We start from the raw sequence: 16,845 nt of genomic DNA, 5'->3' as shown, positions 1-16,845 counted from the left end.
TCCAAATAAAATTAACAAGGCTGGGTGGGGTGATAGGGAAAATATATAATAAATTTCATAAGTAAAAAAAAATGAAGCACAAATATTTACATAGATGGACAAAGGCATCGTTTATTATAGTCCCCATAATTCGGGAGAACACTAGAGCAATCATCTGAATAGAACATATCCAAATATTTTGTGACAAATTCATTTACCAATTATCATTATTGAACTTTTCAAGTTCTAATTCAAAATAACTTACAAAAGTAAAAGCGCATTAATCTTCCTCTATTTATACAAAATAAGAAATAATGTATAAAACTGAAAAGGAGAGAATTAAAGGTGTTAAAAATGTAGGATCACAAATATATACAGAGAGAGAGAGATTGTTGTCTTCACTCCCATTCAGTAGTACCAGGAGGTTTCGCTGTAAGATCATATAAAACCCTCGATATTCCAGGAATAGCTCCAACATCAGATATCATCTTTTGTACTACCTAGAAACAGAAATATAAAAATCCATAAATGAATGCAATAGGTATTTGATAAGTAGCTGATCTAGGAATAACATGTCCCAAGAATAACTACAAATTTGAAATGTGGAACCCTCGCATGTCAGAAGTGAAACTTCTAAGGTTCTAACATTTGTTGCTGTTTAGAGCTTCTTCATCTCCTTGTTTTCTTTCATCTACAGACTTACTCAAAAAACCTACCCAGACTTCTTCATCTTTCTTCCCTTAGATGGCCAGATCAAGGATTAAAATGAGGAATTCGGTGGTTCTCCTCAGATCCTCCAGGATTCTATAGCTTATTCTGTACCCTCAGTTGGAGAGGGCCAAATCAGTCTCCTCTCTCCGGAAAACAGCTTGCATGTTTGGAGTATGTGCTCGACATTCTGTTCACCTTCTCTACACTTGCAGAGAGGATGGTAGCCAATATGGAGCTTATGGAAAAGGATGGCTATGGGACGGTTGTGCCCCATTTATAGGCAAAAAATGAGGACTTGTCATTGTGTGAGTTGGTGGATGGCATCTCCGACATCGTGAAGTGGGTGGCTCCATCAATTGTTGCCTAATGGTTATTAAGCATTTTAATTCATCGAGGCTGAAGTCACAGTCGCATTGTCCCCTCCTTGGCCAGCTGGTCTGCCCTCTCATTTCCAGCAAGAACACTGGTCCAGGGCTCCATTGCAAGATGACTCTCCCATGTATGATCGTCCTTGGTAAGTTTCCTCACTTCGACCTGAGGGTCTGCAACAATGATGCTTTGATGCACAATTTTTGAGTTTTCAAACCTACCAATTCTTTCAAAACTTTAACCCTCAACATAGCAAGCTTCAATTTCTTCACCAAATTCAACTCAGCTTTTCTCTTTAGCCATCTTCACTGCTTTCTTTGCCTCTTTTCTTTGTTAAAAATCATGCCACCTCGAATATTATTAGTATGTAAGCATTTACTCCATGCTTTTCTTCTTTTCTTGAATCTTGGCTCACATTTCTTCTTTTGAATGCAGTGTTGACCTTTTCCTTTCCATGCATTTTTCTGAAATACCTGAGGCATTTCTCTTAAATTTTTCCAAGTTAAATTATCACTATATTGGTTGTATTAATTAAAGAATCCTACAAAGAAGAACTGAACTTAGTGACTTTGGATGTCATGTTTTTAAGCTTCTATTAAAACCATTAAATAATATTTTACGACTACAGAATAATACTTACATCTACTGGGAGGTGAATGCCAGGGATGGCAGGAATTCCAGTCATGAAATCTTGCGTGATAAAAGGCCTAAGTACAACTGACCTCTGGCAGGAGGGTGCCCTTAGGGCTGCGTCCCTATCGAAGTGCAGCGGCAGTAAGATGACGGGCATCTGAGATATTTTAGACATACAGTCACTGCTATAGAGTACCTGTCAACAAACAATAAATTCATTTTTAAAAACCTATCAATGACGATCACTAAAAGAAAAATGGAAGAAACAAGAGAAAATGATTTATAAGATAGATTTATATTAAAGAGAATTCATAGAGGCTTCCACCAATTCAGATTGCATGATCAGGTTTTCTAGTAAAGTAGCTTGAAAAAATTTCCTGGATGTTCCACATTTTTTTCCATAACAAAGTAAAATTTACTCGAAACGATAATATTTTTTACCTTATCAGACATGGATCAAATACTTATGATTATAAATTATTCACCACTATAATTTTTAAACCTATTCAAATGTTAAACTTTGAATTGAGAACTGGAGGTTTACAATAATTTTACAAATATCCATTCATGGACCAAACATCGCATAGTCTATTGCAACTTAATAGTAATAGCTACCAACAAACGGATTGCACCGGCACCAACAGATTTAGAGGGGTCTACAATATAATCTATATTGTTTAAGATATATCTACAATATACAAGAGTTAGATTCTTGTGTCTACAATAAATTTTGTACTTTTTTCACCAATTATTTTAGGAACTTAATGGACTCTGACAGTATTTAAAATGTAGTATACAAGCTAATAACACTTAATTTGATGCTATACAACTTTTATTCTAATTAACAGCCATTTCCATGGTACTGATGTTTTCCAAATTGAAAAATTAGAGTTTGCTTTGATCCTGATCAATTTAAATATGCTTAATTCAGCACTAGCTCATGGGTAAATAAACACATACTTTACAAAGCTATTTATTTTTAATAAGATAAGAGCAAATATTTATTAATTGAGTTTTTTTTTAAATTATATTTATACTTTATCTTACCCATGGAATATGGAGTATGGAATATATAGTAAGAGAAAACAATGTGATCGTGTAAAATTTTAAATTAGAGTTTTTGACAGAAATATTTGTTTCAAGGTCCCTTGAGTCCAAGTAACCAAGACTCCCAAAATGGTTTATGTGTGTGTGTGTGAACAGTTAGCTCAAAAATGAAAAGTTGTACTGAAAATGAAATTACATATTTAAGATGGGTAATTGTGACTAAAAATTATTCGATAAAATCGACTGACTTAATACTGTGTCACTTTACAAAATTGATTTATCCTGTTTCAAAAACGATTAAAGATTTATATTAAACTCACCATGCCAATTTAGAATTAAATGTTCTTTAATATCAACTACGTGTTATTCTCAAGGGCTTAAATGCCGAATATTTAAAAAATCTTCCTCTAAAGTACATTTAATTTTGTTTATTTAAAAAAAATAATAATAAACAGTTCTCATTATTAGCAATAATAAACAACGGATATATACAAAATATTAAAGAATTTTATGAATAACTAAAGGAGAAAAAGAGGAAAAAAAGAAATATCCAATGAGAAAAGGAAAAACCAAGACCACCTTATCTTTCCCGATTTAAACTGTAGTATTCTTGGCAGGAATAAAATTTAAATTTATTTTTCTACCTCGAGAAACTCTAGAATACAAATTTTTATAGAAACAAAAAAAAAAAAAAATTGTTAAGACCTAGGATTTTTTTTATCGAAAATAACAATAACTTCCACACGAGCCAACCAATCTACACAAAACGTACGTAGGTAGATAAGTGAAAGTTGTGTGTTGCACATACCACAATAGATTCAAATTTTGCCAAATCAACACATCATAATATACCAAAAAGAATATTACTAACTATTAACAAAAATATTTAAATTGACAGGTAAAAGCTTTACCTGAGATACGAGATGGTCAGCTTGCCTTACAGTCGCAAGCACTTGGGTCGTAAGGAAGGTTGGAGTGATATCTTGTACAGGGTCTTTTACAAGACCTCCAGCTATGTAACAAACCCTATTAACGTTATGACAAACTCGAGGGATTAATTTAGATAAAACCACTAAATCGAGCCAATCCGGTTCTTTTTCACATGAGATTCCAACGACGTAACTGTAACTCCGACAATCACCCTGAAAATAAAAATAAAAACTAATTAATAACAAATTTTATATTTAAAATGAAAGATGTTTGTGTAATATAATAGTGTTTGCTGCTATATATAGTTCTCTTGATAATATCGATCATACCTGTACACCAACACTTCTTATTGGTAGAACCGTTGCAGCCAAATGTTGTTTACTCGAAACCTTTCTTAGCTGCACTCTCTCTTCTTCGCTAGTAGCATTTTCTACTCTATTTAATAGCGCATGATTCTAAAATAAAACTAAATAAAGTTAGATTTAAAAATGAATGAATTTAAATAGCTGATAATATATTAATAAATGAATACTTTAAGGCAATGTAAAAAAACATTGAGAAATTTATAATTATTAAACCCTATGTAATTCATGGATCAATGTAAAAACAATATGAATTCAATGATTAGTCGGTCAGTAATACTATGATAAAAATCACATGGTATTATATTTTTACTTCAAAAAATATGAAATATTTACCTTCTGTAACATTTGGTCATATTCGACTATTATTTTAACTAGAACTTGAGTTTCTGAAAAATCTCTTTCAAGGTAGGGTTCATCCCCACACAAAACTCTTATAGCTAAACCAGGCCCTGGGAACGGATGCCTCATAACTATCTCATTAGGAAGTCCTAGATCCTGCCCTAGTTGCCGAACCTCAACAAAACACAATGACATATTCATAATAAACTCAAATTAAGTTAATAACTTAAGAATAAAAATAAAAACTTACTTCATCTTTGTGAAAGTCTTTGAGGGGCTCGACAACTTTCCCCATTTCTCTGAGGCTCCTGATGAGATGAGAATCGTTATGATGAGTTTTGATTGCGTGGGCCTTTCCGCTGGCCAGCTGTGATGCCGATTCAATTAAATCAGGTCTCAGGGTGCCTTGAGCTAAAACAACTTCATCAACGCTTAACTTGAGATCAGCTATCATCTCGTTTGCTACCTGTAGATAGGATTTTATGTTAGACAAGGGAATCAACAGTTTTAAATATTCTTTTCTTATTATGGAATACATTGTATGACCAATATTTATTAGGTACAGGAAATAAGGGCTGAAAATATCTTTACCAATATTTATTCTTTAAAAGAATTCTTCTAAGATTTCAATTTAAATGTTTAATGAGCATTAGTTGATTTTTACTTTAGAGCTTATCTCACGAGAATAATAGGAATTAAAATGACATGGGGATGAAAATACCAAATTGTAAACTTAATTCAAATTTCCATTTTAGATTCTAGATAATAACTAACAACCGAATATAATAACCTGTAATTAGTTCTATGGTCACAAAATCTTTTACAACTCATAAAAATTGTAAATTAAAAAAATAAATTATCACTGTTGTTAACCCACTAACTTAAAAATTTTTGCATAAATTTTTTTTTATCAATTTTAACATCAGTGAAGACTCCAGAATGTGAAAAATCATTTTCAAATTAAAGTGGCTCAAATATTTTCATCTGAGCATAGAGATGTAAATACTTTGGAAATCAAAATCATAGACCAGTAAAAAACCATAAGTTATACAGTCCACTGAGTCCAAATAACAAAGTCTCGCAAAACAGTCTGCCTGTATGAAAAACTAAGCTCTGAAAAAAAAAATTTCGACAAAACTGAAATTAAAGATTTACAGTAAATGGAACTTTTTTTGATAAATTTCTTTTATTTTTTCGAGTTTTGATGTAATCAGGCGGTACTTTATACCATCGATTGTCCCTATTATACCATTTTCTTCTTAACAGCTTTTGATTAAGCAAATCATTTTAATGTATAATTAAATGATACTTAATATCAGCTTGATCTTATTCTAATTAAAATAGTCTGATGGGGGTTAAATGACGAATTTTCAAAAAATCTGAAATGACTATCTCATTTCATCTAAAACATTAGAGATGTAGTTTTGATTATTGTAATATCAACAGGAACATAAGATAGTAATGGTTGTTTACTACTTTAACTGTAAACAGATAATAGGAAGACAGCCATTGTGAATAATAAAGAAGTTGCTTTTCAGATTAAACATTAAAAAGGATTCATTTCAACTCGAAGGATGGCAAGTCGAAGTTGTGCATGATGTGAAGAAAGCACCAGATTTTTATTTTGTTTTCTAAAGAAATTAATTAACTTTCAAGTGATAAAAAGTTATATTTTTTGAGTTAAGCCAAATAAAATTAATTTTCATCATGACTTTTTTCCCCCACATTTTCTCAGAGATGTACTATACATAAAAAGTCTTTAAAAATACTTTAAAAAATTTTCAGCCATAATCATTATAAATTATACCAAAATAATCAATATTAAAACAGATATCAAATTATGCTCATCAAAAATAAATACATATTAAGAATAAAGTAATAACTTTATTGATAAAAATATAAACGTAACGGACAAAAAAATTATTACAATACCTCGACAAAGATATCACCAATGATTTTCCTTTTTTCTTCAGGGCTAGCAGTCATACATAACATTCTAGTAACCGAGGAACGGGACGTTGGTTCATTCCTGTCACCTGGGATTGTTGTCGTGCCATGCATGAACTGCTTGGATGCATTCACAACTGAAATATCAAAATGATGTTTTATTTTCATAAATATTTATTATCATAATCACAACACTCTAAAATTACAAAAAACAACATTTACTCAATTTAAAAAATAGTGAATAGAATTACCAATCCACTTATTGTATTAATTACTTAATGACGATTAATTGCATGAACTATTTTATTTACCTTTAAGATCGATACTAAGCTTTCTTAGAGATTGTTCAACTTTCAAACTTTCACCTTTCCTCATAAACCCATTGTCAATATGAACAGCAATTACTTGTTCTCTTGGTAGGGCTTTATGAAGGAGAGCGGCACAGACTGTAGAATCAACGCCACCACTAACTAATAGCTAAAAAAAAATGTATATGGTTTCATTATTGCTATATTAAATTAAAAAAAGATTCTTAATAATGAATAAGATGTTGATAAACTTACTAAAACTTTATTTTTACCGACTGCTTCTTGAATATATTTAATACATTCAGCTTCTCTACTCTTCATCGTAAAGTTGGGAGTGCATCCAGACACATCAAACAGGAAAGAATGAAGGATCGCTTTCCCATTTGTCGTTAGGTCAACCTGAACATAATTGATACTTTTCATTACTACAAAGAGAATAAATGGTTATAAGCTAAATAAAACTAGAATTAGTTTAGAACTCCAATGGGTCTTGGCTGGAAAAAACTATAATCAAAAGTTTCTGTATAAAATTCTTACTTTTAGGCTAAAGGAGACATGATTAAAATGAAAAACAAAGGTGCTAGGAAATAAATCATAATATCTTCTAAATAAAAAAAAGAAATATAGTCCAAGTAGATTGAATCATCTTGTTTTATACTTGGGCTCTATTTCATAATAAAGTACAAACTAATACTATTAGTCTTGTAGATTTATCTTAATTTAATTACACAGACTTGTACATTAGTATTTTTTAAATCCTGCAATATCACTAATAGTCATCCCTATCATGAAAAAAATAAGTATTAGTATTATTACCACACTAGTCTCTATACTTGTACTATTAGCTTTCATAGTGAAACAGGGCCGAGGAGTGAATAACTCAAGATAAAATAGAAATTTTTTTTTTTTCTTTTCTTTTGTTTGCTGTAAGTCCAAATGATCATAAGTTGAGAACTGACCGTGAAGTTAAGGAATATTCCATATGAAACATATCTCATTATTTAAAAAAAATTATAACTGCCTAAAGGTCAAAAATTTGAAATAAAAATACTATGTTTTTAATATTATAATACACATATTTATTCTCTCTTATCAATGGTTAAAGCAGAAAGAAAGCAATTACTTCTTTAAATCAACGATCAAGTAACAATGTTTTGTTCTAAAAATTAAAATTTATTAAGCTCATAAATGTACTATTTTTAGAACACACCGAATCATACTTTTCCTCAAGAGGGGACACAGTATCCTCAAAACATACAAGAAGTTAATAAATATATGTATTACAAATATTGTATTATTATTTTAAGTTTTTGACTTTTAGGCAATATTTTTTTTTTTTTTTTTTTTTTTTTTTTTCATAGTATAGAATTAACTCTGACTTAAAAGTATGCTCGAAATGCCTTTTTCTCTGTTTACATCATTTCTCGATAAACTACATCAGAGAACTATCTCTTCCATGAAAATTGCATTCAAAGTGATGCATTATTGCAAAACCAGCTCCATCTAAGCTCCCTTCGCTGGTATCTAGGGTTATTGTGATATATTATTTTAATAATGAAAGGTTTCACAGGCATGGCACAAGATCTGTTGTTTTTATACCAATTTTTTTACAAATTTTCTTTTCATATTTCATATTTTATAATGGACAAGTATTCAGATTTGAAGATTGATCATCCGAGGAAAAACCAACGAGAATTAGTGCGCCAAACAAGAATGAAAGTTCCTTAACAATAATTATTCCTTATTTATCAACTTTTTTTTTTTTTTGTGAAATGGGTTTTTAATTAATATTATCTTGTATTCTAATTCAATTTTTTTTTTCAAATTTTCATTGTTTAATTAAAATTGTCTTGAACTGACTTCATAACAAATTTTCATCTTTTCTCTTGAAATTTCAACAAGGAAAAAATTAGTATATTTTATAAAAATAATTAAAACTATATTTCTATTTTTTTCCGATAATATTATAGTAATATATAATAAGTATGGTATATAATTATAGTATATAATATTATAGTAATATATAATAAGTATAATATATAAGCAATAAGTATAGTGCATTGAACATGGTAGTTAATCCATTTTGGTTCAAAACCAGCTCCATCCAAAATTTAAATTTAAATTCCCAGAAAGCTAAAATCATTGAAGTAGTGAAATTACTGTGAGTTCTGATATAGTTGGTTCTGACGCAAATAACAAAAATTACTCAAAACTTATCGGCATATCAATGGGAAGTTTTTTCACTCTCCTGATGATTTTCTTACTTTGGATGGAGCTGGTTTTGAAGATACACGCGCTATATAATGAAAGGAATTAATATTTTATTATAGCATAAAGTTTTTAGAACGGATTTATACACAGTGATTAAACGTATGTTGGCTAATTTTAACAGTAAAAAGCTCATAATTCAGATTTGGCACTAATATGAGGCAATTAGTTTCAAAGCCAGCTAGATTCCATATTTCTCAATTCACTACATCTAGCCATATTGGCCAAAAGCACCTTGATTAAGTATAAAAAGAAAAAACTCATGAGTATACAATGAATAGATAAAGTGATGTGACCCACAACAGCCATAATAAATTAAAGTTTTATTTTAAACTTAAAGGTATATTACAGAAGTTATAAACTAATGAATCATTAAAAATAGTAAGAATAAAGTTAAACACACCTCTGGATGAAATTGGAGACCATAAAGTCTAGACTTATCATTTGCTATTCCAGCGATGATATTGTTAGAATGAGCCACCGCTTTAAAAGATTCTGCTACCTTTTCTATACAGTCGCCATGTGTTAATAAAACATGCTGATTTTTCTCAAGACCTCTAAAAATAATCAGTATAAAGATAAATAAATTTTTTCTTTTGCCTCTTTTTGGATTAAACATGGAAAAAAAATAATTACATAAATTATAAATATAAATTAGGAAATAATACTATATACATAAAAATTTCTTGTCAGATACTAGAAACAGTAATTTTTTAACTAACTACCTTATAACTAAACATAAGCACATTGCATTGGCTAAAAATAAACTATATCATTAAATAAAATAAAATTTTTTAAAAATTAAAGAAACTTACTTAAATAAAATACACTTTTGATCGACATCTATTACAAACTGGCCATCTTCACGAACATCTTTCCTTATTACTTGTCCACCGAACTCTTTATTCATCATTTGCATACCGTAACAGATACCTATAAGAAATTATACTTGAAGTTTAAGGAGTAAAAAATTACACAACAGTGTAAACATTTTATACAATCGATACTAGTTTGTTTACCTAGTACAGGAATCCCTATCCGGAAAATATCGGAATCATATCTAGGAGCATCCTCGGCATAAACAGAGTTCGGTCCACCAGAAATTATAATAGCTCTAAAACATAAAAATAACAAGGATGATATTAGTGAGATATTCATTAATCATGAATACGTAAGATATTTATAGTCTTCAAACATTTTCAGTCAATACAAATACTACTCATAATTGAAGAGTAATGAATATATCAGAATCCATTTAAGTGACTAAATTATTTTTATCACCTAACCTATTTCCAGTCACCTCTTTAATATTCCTCAACTTTGACTACTGTTGTATGCTACACGAAGGTGTCTCTGAAGATGTCGAACCAAATCTAAAATATTTAATAAATTACTTTGTTATACTACACCTATCTATTTATAATCCTTTTTGTAATTGAAATTTATAAATACTAATGAATTATTATCGTTATTTGAACTTTTTATTTAGTATTATTTTCTTTTTCACATTACTATCTTCATTTAATAATATTAGAAGATGTTTTTGTTTCTGTTATTATTGTTATTTCATTTTTTCTTTTTTAATTTTTATATATTATTTTTTATATCTTTTAAATTTATCTATTTTAATATAATCAACTTACATTCATGTAATATTATTCTAAAGGGTAATGTGCTAGAACAAATGAAGAATTTATTATTATTATTTGTTGGATTATTGATTTTAAATGATTATTGATTGATGATTGATTAAAAGATTATTGATTGACCGTGTGTATAGATGAATGGAATATGGTCCGGGTGCTCAATAAAATAGTATAATTATCTACTATTTGAGTTTTTTTTACCGCACCCGGACCATATTCCATTTCATTTATTATTATTTGTATTCATAAATCATGAATACTTTCGGTATTGATACTCGCAGTAGAATAATACAATTGCTAAATATTCTATGTTAAAATATAATAGGGATAAACCTAAAATTGAACAAAAAGCAGTTAAACTCAGGGACGTATCCAGTAAAAGGATGGGTGGCAATTCCTCCTGGATCCTACATAGTAGACGATGACAATGTCATCATTTTTAAGTGAAAAATTGCCAGGTTCTTAATGAAGAGAAAATTCTTGGAGACCACCACCGATACCTGATGTGGCCACTCTAAGGCAACTCAGATTGTTGCCATGTAAAATTAGGAAAAAATAAAAATAAGACAGAATACATACATATCAATACAATTAACAAGGAAACTAAGGAAAAGGTAATGTAATCCTGAAAACAAGGACCACGAAATGTCAAAGAAAAATGATTAAGAAACAAAGACAACAAAAAGAAGAATTAATTTTACAAGTATTAATATGATAAATAATAACTCTTTCCTGAAATAAAAAAAATAGTTCAGAACTTCATAAAAGAGCTTTTTGCATTTTTATACAAATCCATGAAGTAATTAAATACAAGTGTAAATATTCATCACTATCCAGAAAAACAATAATAAATTAAAATAAACCTCTCATGACAAAGGTCAGAACAAAAAAATTAATCAAATGCCAATAAAAAATGCTCCATTGAAACCATATTTCAAACATGGGGTGGAATAACGCGTTACAATTATCAAACTGTGCAGGGAAGGTAGAATATTTGACTTGTATTGTATCTTATTGTATTGATCATGTCTTTTATGTCATATGACATGTTAAGCCAATATTTTCAGCAATATTACTATTAAATAACAGTCTATACTATTGTTTAAGTAATAGTTTAACGAACATTAGGAAATAAAAAATAGGGGTATTAATGATGTGTTAAATATAAAATTTTATACCATGTTAAATGTTAGAGGTATAAGATAGTGAACAGCCCTATTTAAGTCATGTTAAATGCATAAGAGCTCCTAGCAGATTTTTTGAGCAACTTGTTTTATAACCTTTCCGTCCAAAACTTTGTGTTATTTTTTACTTGTAAGTTTTTATTAAAGTAATTTATTACAACATGCCTAAATTGAGTGAAAAATGGAAGTTGTGTAAAAGTTTGGCTACTGAGCGTCTTGTTAATCTTTTGACTAGTGAGAAAGAAAATAAAGAAGTGCTAATTGATAACTATCATTACATTATTATTATTAGGGTCAACAATTGTTTTATTAGTTTTTAAAACATCCAAAACAATACTAACATGATCAAAAAACAAACTACGAGCAAGTAACCTAACACGACAACAAATAAAACAGTGACAAGCTCAGCTGGTCTGTTGCGTGATAACATTCTCCCTTTAAAAGACCTAGTAACAGACTCTCAACCATGTTATATGTTATATCGTTCTAAAATTGTAAAAGAAGGAAATATTTCTCCATTTAACATAAGTTTTTCTATTTAACATGCGTTACTCTAACCTCCCTCCCCAAAAAATACATAATTATTAACTTAATTTTTAATTATAACTACACTAAATAAACATAAAATATTATTGCCAGAAATATAAAATTTAAAACAGTAAGATAGATACTGTAAAATAAAAAATTGTAAGAGATGTGTAGGAAAACATTTATAAAATGAAGGAAGCGCCCCAGAATGGTTAATCGTTTGATTATGAACAAAAATCATAAACTTGGGACAAAAACATTTGAGACTAAAGAGAAAAAAAGTACCTATTAGCCATGACAATTTTCATAGAAAACATTTCAAAAATACAATACTCTTATAACAAAAAATAAGTATATAAACTTATAAATATCCATGTGGAATTATATGGAATTATTAAATATGTGGATTTATAAATAATCCACGTCTTCTGCTGTGGATGACACAAAAATATTTTAAAGTTGATTATGTTTCAGTTTTAACTCCCAATGCCTGTTTAGTGTATGTTTATAACCTAAATTAAAATCATGTATTATATGAGTGATATAATCTCAAGGTATAACTGATAATACAATACTAGTACAAAAAGTTTTATACTTTCATCTTAGTCGGCAGAGCTCGATTCTGTTAATAATTGATTCATTATGGTGGATTTTTTTTCCAATACTTAATATTTGGCACACTTTGTGTTCTTATTTGGTTAAGAGATAACGAATTGGGAGAAAAATTATAGCAAACCAACAATTTATTATTACCCTAACTGTACCTTAAATATTTCTATACAATAAATTTACTAAGTAGATCGATAATTAGGTTTTCACCCGTTAAAAATAATGAGTATTATTGTTCTCTATCATAAATATTAGTAACTTTAGGTACAAGAAATTATTAAACATATTTTACCCTGATAGATTCTTCACTAGTTGTATATTTATTAAGTACAGTTTTAAATTTCAATGACTAGATAAAAAAATAAATAAAAAATATTTTTCATGAAAAACTAAGGGTAAGAATAATTATTTTATCCACTTTGTGATAATGGCCAATGATTGTAACTTAAGAATGTTAAATGTTGTAAAACTGTAACTAAAAAATAATTGTTTAATTGAAGATCAAACAAGGTGTTAGATAAATCTATAAACTGGAAAATTGATCAGTTTATTAGAGTCTAAGTTATAGCCAAGAAATGAAAGTAATGACTTTGGCAACTGTTTACCGAGAAAGTACAACAGGAAAAAGAATACTATATTGATATCATTCTACGACCAACTGAATAAAATTTAGGATGAAACTAATGTATTCCCTACTATATTATAATAAACAGAAAGGCACTAAAAATTTAAGGGGATATGACAACACAACAGAGTTGTTAAATATTGAGAAGAAAAACCTCAGAGATGATTTATTCCTTTGTCAAAGCTTAAAATACTGAGTTATAAGAGAATTATTAAGTATTTCAAGAACAAAAGTATAGTCATAAATGGCTATTAGCCAATCAAAATATCCGCAGTTACCAATGGGAATTTCACAAATTAAATATTTTTGATATCACTAGTTATCTGATAGTGATAATGGGCTTGGCTGTCATCAAACTGGCTGGTATTAGAATGGAAAAGCCATACTGAGTATACTGCTTCGTTTTGATGACAGTCAAGTGGTTACGGGGACAATCCTATAGAAAAGCATCTGAATAAGTCATATGTAAAAATGTTTTTATACTATAGTCTAATACAACAAAATGATAACAGGATTGTATACTTTAAATCATAGATTTACATAAAAAAAGATTGATTTAAATGCTTATAAAGATGAAAACAAGAGAGGTTTCAGTATCACAAGTAAAATATGATAAATATTTAAAATTCCTTAGGCCAATCACTTAAAAGGAATTGTCATCAACAGAAGGTTTAAAAATGTAAACAGGAAGGTTTCAATTAGGAGCTGTATTTATAAATAAAATTCCTGTTTTTTAAACTAGAGGTAAGAATAACAATCATGTCTAAAAAGATGAAAGTTATTACTCAAATCAACAGAACTCGAATGATGACAGTACAAGAATTAAAATACCAACTGTAAATAAAAGCATAAGTAACAGTTTTAAATATCCATATTTTGTTAAAACAAACATTTATTAAAACCTTTACTTAAAAAAAAAATGTAATGTTATCAGTACAGGAGAATAAAACTGGAAAAATAGGAGTTAATAGAATAACTTACTTATATCCTTTTTCTTTTATGTTGAATGCAGGAGTATCAAGAGGAAGAATTTCAGTTTCGATACATAGTTCCCGAACTTTTCTATCAATTAACTTTCCATACTGGGCACCAGCATCTAAAATTGCCACTTTATCCCAACCTCCCGCACCATTTAATCTGTATTTGTCTTCCATGCCACGTACCTGTAATATATGTATAAATAAATGTTTTACACTTCCATTAAACGGTTTTAAGCAGTGTACATAAAGTATGGAAAGAAACTTCAAAAAACAGAGAAATTTTTTGTAAACAAAAGTTGATAAGATAATTCAAAGGTTATTACTTAATCCATTACTGAAACATAAACAAAATGAAAATGAGTTAATTTTTACTAAAATTACTGAACAAAATATTAACTTATGAAGAATAAGTATATGGTGTTGAGGTAAAAAATTTATAATTTGACACAGAAATGCAGGTTGCCATTATATTTTAAAAATAGTCATTGATAAAGAATACACCGCATATTGTGTTATAAAGCAAAGTACTCTAGACGATAAAACAGTTTTATAACTTAACAGTAATAAACTGTCTCTACTAAATTAATACTAACTTGTATTTTCTCTAACTAACATAGAAATAACCGAAGTGGTAAAAAAAAAATTAGTAATTGCGCTAGACATACGGTGATAGTACACGGCTAAGAACGAATTTAGTTTCGGTTTAATTATTTATTAACATTATGATGATAACTTACTCGAAACTATAATAATGCAAACAGTAAATAAATTGATGTCAGGTAATCCTCTAAGTCGAACGTGCCGCAGACCTTATTTTATACACTTGGTTGACACATAGCCTACTGAATAATCTAATACAACATGTGACAGCACAAAAAAAAATATTGTCCCTTCTACAAATAATTAATGATGAATAATTCTTTTAAATATTTTTCCTACTGTAAAAAAAATTAATTTTTTCATACTTCTTTCAATGTTTGAGGAAAAAGTGTCATTATCATCTAACCGGCGCCAATTATTGAAAAAAAAATCATTTTATAAAAATCGAATTTTTTACATATTAATGAACGGTTAAATATCAATATTATCAATCCTAATGAAGTTATGCAAGGTCATTTTTTACTGAGCTATAAGATTTTTTTTTAATTAAAGCGAAAACAAGTCTTACAAGTGTTACTATTCATTTCAGTTTAACTTTTGAAATGAGTTAAATAATGTCAGTATCGCTGTCTAATTAACCTTGAAATATAATTTCAGCAAGCAATTCATTTATAATATATTAGCAGATGCACTTCAGCGATCCAGCGAATTCGATGTTCTCCTTTACCTTACTTGTAGTTATTACTGGAGACTCCAAGGGCTTTAGCCTCCCCCTCTCCCTAAATGATTTTTTATTTTATTTACGGAACTTAGGTACTATTCCGTAAAACACATATTCTGTAGTTGTTGACTATAACCTACACTATTATAATTAATATTTTAATAAATCACAGCTGTAAATATCCTCTTGCTCAAGAGATAAAAAAAAGTCTGGACGGATCCTTTTAAATGAGGTTGGGTTCTAAATTCGTTCCAGGGGGGGAGAGGTGGTATGCCTTGTTCTACTCGAAGTTTCTAAAGTGGCGCCAAAAATCCACATCCTTGGAGCTTAGTTTTACGTTGAAATTAATATGAATTATCGCCGTTGTAATCTAAATTGAAACATAAGGCAGCCAGTGATTGCTGGTTCTATTCTCTTACTCCTTAGCCATTCCGTAGGTCCATCGTAAGGCTCACCTTTTCGGTTTAACTTTTCCTGCAGCTTACCCCTCCATTATACTCCTCTCTCAGAGATTCGCACAAATTAGAGGTTGTACCCATATCAGAACATATTGCTCCAGAAGTATGACAGAATTGCAAAAATTGAAATTTTACAGAACAATAAAAATAAAAATAATACCATTTTGTTTTAACAAAATGGCTCTCAAATTCCCGGGCCTCTTCTCACTCAATGCTTCATGTTTTTTTGTCAATAATATTAATATGTAGCGACCGTACTACTGTCTGTTGGTGAGCGATCTATCTGCCGATTGACAGTTGCATAGTGACTCGAAGCTACCTAGCTGCCACAAGTACTGTCACTCTCTTCAGGCAAACATCATATGTTGAAATGTATACTTCTTGTAAATACATTCTTGTAAATATTCAAAAAATGTATTATTAGAATCGATAAATATAACAATAGAATTTTCTGATCCACTAAAACCAAACTTCTAACACGTAGCATCTCTCGATGGCGTTTAAAAGCTCATAGAGTTGACTAAGCAGAAATTGGTAGAACTTAGTGCGAATTTTCCCTTCCAGAAATTCTCCACCTAAGGAGGCAGAGTGTTAAATA

General features: G+C 29.4%; 1 protein-coding gene across 4 annotated transcripts; it reads right to left on the bottom strand.

Annotated features, from left to right (window-relative positions):
- Positions 1 to 110: 110 nt before the first annotated feature.
- Positions 111 to 15,916, bottom strand: bur (GMP synthase burgundy). 4 transcript variants are annotated; one of them, XM_014421343.3, is made up of 14 exons: positions 15,796 to 15,916; positions 14,470 to 14,651; positions 9,916 to 10,010; positions 9,712 to 9,829; positions 9,300 to 9,453; positions 6,884 to 7,027; positions 6,632 to 6,797; positions 6,306 to 6,457; positions 4,624 to 4,839; positions 4,368 to 4,547; positions 3,999 to 4,124; positions 3,651 to 3,881; positions 1,700 to 1,888; positions 111 to 479 (listed from the first exon to the last, which is right to left on the bottom strand). In XM_014421343.3, exons 2-14 carry the CDS (start codon positions 14,640 to 14,642, stop codon positions 378 to 380), a joined length of 2,046 nt encoding a protein of 681 aa, XP_014276829.1. In that variant the 5' UTR covers positions 14,643 to 14,651; positions 15,796 to 15,916; the 3' UTR covers positions 111 to 377. The 4 variants fall into 4 exon arrangements, with proteins under 4 accessions (XP_014276829.1, XP_014276827.1, XP_066909707.1 ...); XM_014421341.2 differs by lacking the exon at positions 15,796 to 15,916 and adding an exon at positions 15,708 to 15,752; XM_067053606.1 differs by lacking the exon at positions 15,796 to 15,916 and adding an exon at positions 15,637 to 15,653.
- Positions 15,917 to 16,845: the final 929 nt, after the last annotated feature.

This window comes from Halyomorpha halys, unplaced genomic scaffold (genome assembly GCF_000696795.3).
Source record: "Halyomorpha halys isolate HHAL.00 unplaced genomic scaffold, Hhal_1.1 Scaffold314.1, whole genome shotgun sequence".
NCBI classification, from domain to species: Eukaryota; Metazoa; Arthropoda; class Insecta; order Hemiptera; family Pentatomidae; genus Halyomorpha; species Halyomorpha halys.
This window is presented reverse-complemented; position numbering and strand designations above follow the sequence as displayed.